This window comes from Nanorana parkeri, unplaced genomic scaffold, assembly GCF_000935625.1.
Source record: "Nanorana parkeri isolate BGI_ZX_2015 unplaced genomic scaffold, ASM93562v1 scaffold5, whole genome shotgun sequence".
Classification (NCBI taxonomy): domain Eukaryota; kingdom Metazoa; phylum Chordata; class Amphibia; order Anura; family Dicroglossidae; genus Nanorana; species Nanorana parkeri.
In genome coordinates, this window is record NW_017306273.1 from 287,098 (window position 1) to 292,413 (window position 5,316).

At 44.4% G+C, this 5,316-nt stretch overlaps 1 protein-coding gene across 4 annotated transcripts in view; it reads left to right on the top strand.

The window, feature by feature from the left end:
* Positions 1-5,316, top strand: part of KCNAB2 (potassium voltage-gated channel subfamily A regulatory beta subunit 2) — a 99,555-nt gene that overhangs the window by 23,883 nt on the left and 70,356 nt on the right. For 2 of the 4 annotated variants that reach the window (XM_018552648.1, XM_018552655.1), the window contains exon 1: positions 2,208-2,495. The exons of the other annotated variants lie outside the window; for them this stretch is intronic. In XM_018552648.1, coding sequence (XP_018408150.1) covers positions 2,278-2,495 — 218 coding nt within the window. In that variant the 5' untranslated portion in view covers positions 2,208-2,277. Of the gene's footprint in view, positions 1-2,207; positions 2,496-5,316 lie in introns of those variants that run through there. 4 annotated transcript variants of the gene reach the window in all.

Below are 5,316 nucleotides of genomic sequence, written 5' to 3' on the forward strand. Positions count from 1 at the left end.
AGGTTGTTGCTAGTGGACACATTACACCGGGGGGGTGGCAGCCAGAGTCTCGCCCAGCAGCTCAGTGATGTCACTGCTTGCCAGGTGCTGGGTAGGATGACAGCCTGAGCATCACATGTTGCTAAGCAGTTAGCTGCCCCCCCCCCATGTGACCCAATGAGATGCCACGTCAGCCCAAGATGCTGCCTCACTATAGGGACTGACAACATGCCCCCATCCCCTCGCAACCTATAATTTATTTCACCTTCATGGGCCACAACAAAGATGCATAACACATGCAGAACTGAGACTAACACTATTCAAATCCACCATTGCAATCTTCTAGCACTGCCTTTAGACACGGGTACCGCTTTGTATATGGATTGCACACTTTCGCCCTTTGCCTCTTAGTGAACTTGGAAAACGCGATCTTACATGTTAGTCAGATTCCGGTTTCTTGGAAGCAAACAATCCTCAATTAGCATCTGTAGCCAGATGACATTTCTGTGCGTTTCCTCTCATTACCCAGTGAAGTATTGAATTAACGCCTGAACATTATCTGCTACACGAAGGGGCTACGTTCCTCAGATCAAAGTAAATGGCTGTCTTCACATGCAGAATATCATTATGTCCCGGGTAGGCAGCTGCTTGAAGAATGGTAAACAGGCTATTAATGGTAATTATTTAGATTAAGTTGCTAGCAAAGGGCAATGTTCAAGCTTCTGCCCTGTCCTCTTCAAAGTTTATATGAAGCCAAAATGTATTAATTTTTATCAGTTTTTATTTTGTTTTTTATGAGATTTCTTTTCACTTCCTGTCCTGTAGTCCAGCGTTTCTCAACCTTTTTTCAGTCATGGCACCTGTTAAAACTATGCAACACTCCATGGCAAACCAGTCGAAAATCTATAATACGTTAGTGTACTACTGTAAAAAAAACGACATGTGGCCCCTTCAAAATCAATGCTAGACCCTTGTCCCAGATAGGGGTCTGATATGGATTTTAAAGTGGGATCCCCATGCAAAAATACAGAAAAAAATAAGACACTTCCTTTTACATCAGAGACTCTCCCTCTCACAGTAGTAGCCCCCTTTCACATCATCTGCAACCCCTTTCACATCATCGTCCCCCCTATCAAATTAGAGTTTCCCCTTCACATCAGAGTCCTCTGTCCCACCTTTAAATCGGTATCCTCAGTGTGTCCCCCTCTTCACATCAGTGTCCTCTGTCCCACCGTCACATCAGTGTCCTCAGTCCCACCTTCACATCAGGGTCCCCAGTCCCCCCCTTCACAGCAGGGTCCCCAATCCCCCCTTCACATCAGAGTCACCAGCCCCACCATCACAGCAGGAGCTGCAGCTCGCCAGCATGGCAGAGCCGGGTGATACACAAATAAGATGCATTGTTGTTAATATTTAAGGAACTTGACTATATTTTTAAGATTTAACTCCTGAGTTTAGTGTCGCTTTAACTTTTCAAAACCCTGGAGTTCTTCTTTAAGGGTCTCATGGAAAACCATGAGGGGGACCATAGGATAGAACTAGAGCAAGTAACAGTAAATCTACCAATAGATGCGTGGTAAAGCATTGAAGACAGGAGGATCGATCAGCTACCCCTTTTACCACTTGAAAATTCAGCTGGATAGAAGCCATTGGAAATGCTGGAGAGTTCTTTTTTTACGTTATGACCAAACTATTCTATCTGTAAGACATTCTGAAGCCCGTCTAATGAAAAAAGCATAACAACTCTTTTAGCATATATTTGCATTTTAGTTTGTATTTCAGGAATGTAACTCCATCCATCATCTAGATATTATTTAATCTGCATGTTCTGAAAGTCTAACTGGCACGATGCATTTTCTTAAGAGCCCTATGTTATGCATGAATTTTGCTTCTTAAGTGACTGTAGTTTACTACGTTGTCTTTGTTGAGACCTATCAAGTTCACCTTGCATTGTCCCGCCTAAGTTCTTGAGACTGGATCCATTTACCTGTGGGGATCCGATGACCAATGACATGCATGTGTACATGTCTCTTTGGCGTCCTGGACAAAGGGGGTATAGTAAGGTCCATTAATTAGCTGAGTCCCCCAGCTGTCTTGTCAAGTTTGCTTTTTGGAAGTTTCCTTTTTACCTTTGTTTTGTTATTGTTCATTCTTTCACGTGGTCACAAGCTCGCAAACATGTTTGTTGCTCAGAGGGCCACCTGTAACGACTACAGAGTCTTGTCCGTGAATCGCACCCGCGTGCAAGCTAAATCTGTCCATCTGGAAAATCCACAGATTCCCAGGACGGACAGCAAGATGCTGTCCATGTCATACAGCGGGAGCTTAAAAAGCGTGCTCAGTAGGTACCACTCGGACTGGGGCATTAACCAGGTCCATCAGGTGGATGTGGTGGAGCTGCAACGCCTCCGAGATGTCAGGGTGGCGGCACACGCCAAGAACATGGAGGAGTTCCTCAAAATGCACGGGCTGTCCTTGGACGACTGCACCGCTCGCAAGACGGGCATGAGATATAGGTAAGCGCTTGTTCATGTCTTCATAACCAAAATCCATATCTAAACTCTCTGGCATGTCCCCAACCTGAATTTGGTTTTAATGGGATGCAGGAATATCTGCATGTGGAGGACTTTATAGTCCTAGTTTGACACATTGGGGTTTATTTACTAAAGGATGTTCACTTCACACCCTGAATGATGGTAAATAATGTGAATCTGTGTTGCCTGAATATTATTTGTATAATCTGAATACCAAGTTGTGTGTGAAATTAAAGCTGAACTCCCAGATAAGCAAATATTATCTAAATCCAAGACCCATGTGTGTACTTTCCTAAATCTTGGTGAGCTTTGTGTATTTCTTCCAGATCTGTGCAGTAATCTAGTGTGAAACTTGGAGCTTCCTGTAATAAAGGCAGATCACTGCTACTTTCTCTCTCTTTGTGCAGGGTGACTGGTCTTGTCTCCGCCCCCTTTATAATTTTGGGAGTTCAGCTTTAATAATATGAAATAAAAATCTTAATGAAATGAATAAAATTCGTAGCTGCGGCTGTCCCTCTTCGGGAACCATGCCCCTCCATCCCTCTTTCCTCTTCGGTTGTCCCTCCTTTTGGTATGATGTGTACACTTCTATAAATAAAAAAAATGTATTATTTCACTTCTGCACTAAACTTTTTCATCCAACTTATAGCTCTGAACTATGCCTCATTTGAAGGTACTGTCCTTCTTGAACCAATCCCCTCTGTCCTTCTTTCCTCTTCAGTTGTCCCTCATTTAAAGGTACTGTCCCTCTTCTTGAACCAATCCCCTCTATCCTTCTTTCCTCTCCAGTTGTCCCTTATTTGAAGGTATGGTCCCTCTTCTGGAACCAATCCCCTCTAGCCTTCTTTCCTCTCCAGTTGTCCCTCCTTTTGGTCTGATGTGTAGACCTCAATAGAAATATAAATGGACAGTCTGCCGGAACTAAAACTGTGCTAAACCTTTCATCCAACCTCAACATTTTTGCAGTTGTTATTTTAAAATGCCGATTTAAAGGAAAAGTAACGATGAAAATAAAAGCACTTGTGGGTTTACCCAATCATTTTTGGCGTATTATGTCTTCATGGTCCCTGTAACTTGTGGCATGTCCTTTGCCTTCATACTTTGTGCTAAAAGTTGTCCCTCTTTCTCACCTATGAAAGTTCTGATAGCACATGATTGGGTATTGTAAAGGGGACAGAATCGGCTTTTATTGGCAGTGGTGAACATGTACAAGACAGGGACAGTCCAGACAGGCTTGTCCTGCACGCTTATTCAGGAAGGCAGCAAACAAAGTTTCTGTGCAGGAGGAATTTGTTGAGCCAGTCCATAGCATGAAACAAAAAAAGATCTTCTTGCCCAAGCAGCTAGCTAAACTCAAGTCATTTCCTAACAGGGTGCCCCCCAATGGGTTCCCCAAAACAAACCGGCAGCACGTTTTTTTAGTGTTCTGTCAGCACTCAGCCTTTTCACCCAGCAGCAGAGAAAGAGCCCTGATCATCAGTCAGATTACACATATAAAGACCTGTGGACAGCTGAGACTAAAATGAAATCTGGCTACCACGTAAAATGTGACCCCAGAAATGGAGGCTTTATCCAACCCAAGACTCTACAAAAACTCCCGGCTCCAGCACCCAGAACACAACCTACGTTGTGTTGTTCTTTGTATAGATGCATGGGTTTGTTCTTTGTATTGATGCATGTGGAATAAAGTTTGAATTTATTTGGAAGATCATCGTGTGCTGGTTCTACAGTTTTTGAGCCGATCACTCCAGAAGAGTCATTCGTGCACCATGTGTGGATTGTGGGGACACATGATAGGGGTGAGCTGTGCGCTTTGTGTTCTTAGTTTACAACAGGGGTAGCTAAACTCCAGCCCTGTCAAAGGATCTGGCTATATAGGCTATTGCTTTGGCCGGTGTCCTTCCCAGCTCACTGACATCAATGGTTGCCAGGACCTCAGCGGGACGCCAGCCAGAGGGTCTCTTACACATTTCCCTGCCCAACACTTAGCAGCCTGGGGCATTTTGGCTGGAAAGGGGGTGTCAAGAACACTGCAAACATTGTGCAGCAGAGCGGCCATGCCTTTTCAGCCTGTGGCCCCCAACATGACCCAAAGAAATGCCGCCTGAGGCAACAGTCTCATTATAAGGATAGTCCTAGAGAAGGCACATGAATTCTACCATCTGTCCGATTGTCCATAGGAATACATGGAGACGTGAGGAGCTGGGCTAACACCCATAGACGTGTAGCATGTTGGAGGTGGTCTCCCTTAGATTCCAGGCAGTACGAAGGATCGGGATTGACACTTGAACTCCATCCAAACCTCAGAAATGATGTGTTTTGTGTGTAACGGATAGGGGCTTCTTCGAGCACCAATGAGTCGATCCAGGAATCTTTTCTTATATTAATAATGTATGAATGGAATGTATATATTGTTGTTCTGCAAAGGTGATGCTTCCAGGAAAGGTCACACTCAGGCAACGCTGAGCTCAGCTGTCGGTTTCCAAGTGCCGGCATGTCTGGGCTGTCCACTCTAATTTCTGAGCGCCTGTATAATCTCATCTCCTCTTTGTCTTCTTTGGGTATTTAGAGGAAACCTTCTATGAGATCTATGGAAGTCAGCATTGCAGATTTATTCCTGAAAATGTGGGAAGTCCTGATCTTCATATTTGTTTCAGATCTTGGCTCTATAGTACAGTTTGCATGCACACAGGGGCAAGTTCCCCATTCAGAAACTTACCCTCAAGCGCATGCACACGCTGATTCCAGTACAGCATTTTGCACACATACAGTGCTATGGAGAGAAAGCCGCAGTGGCTGCCAC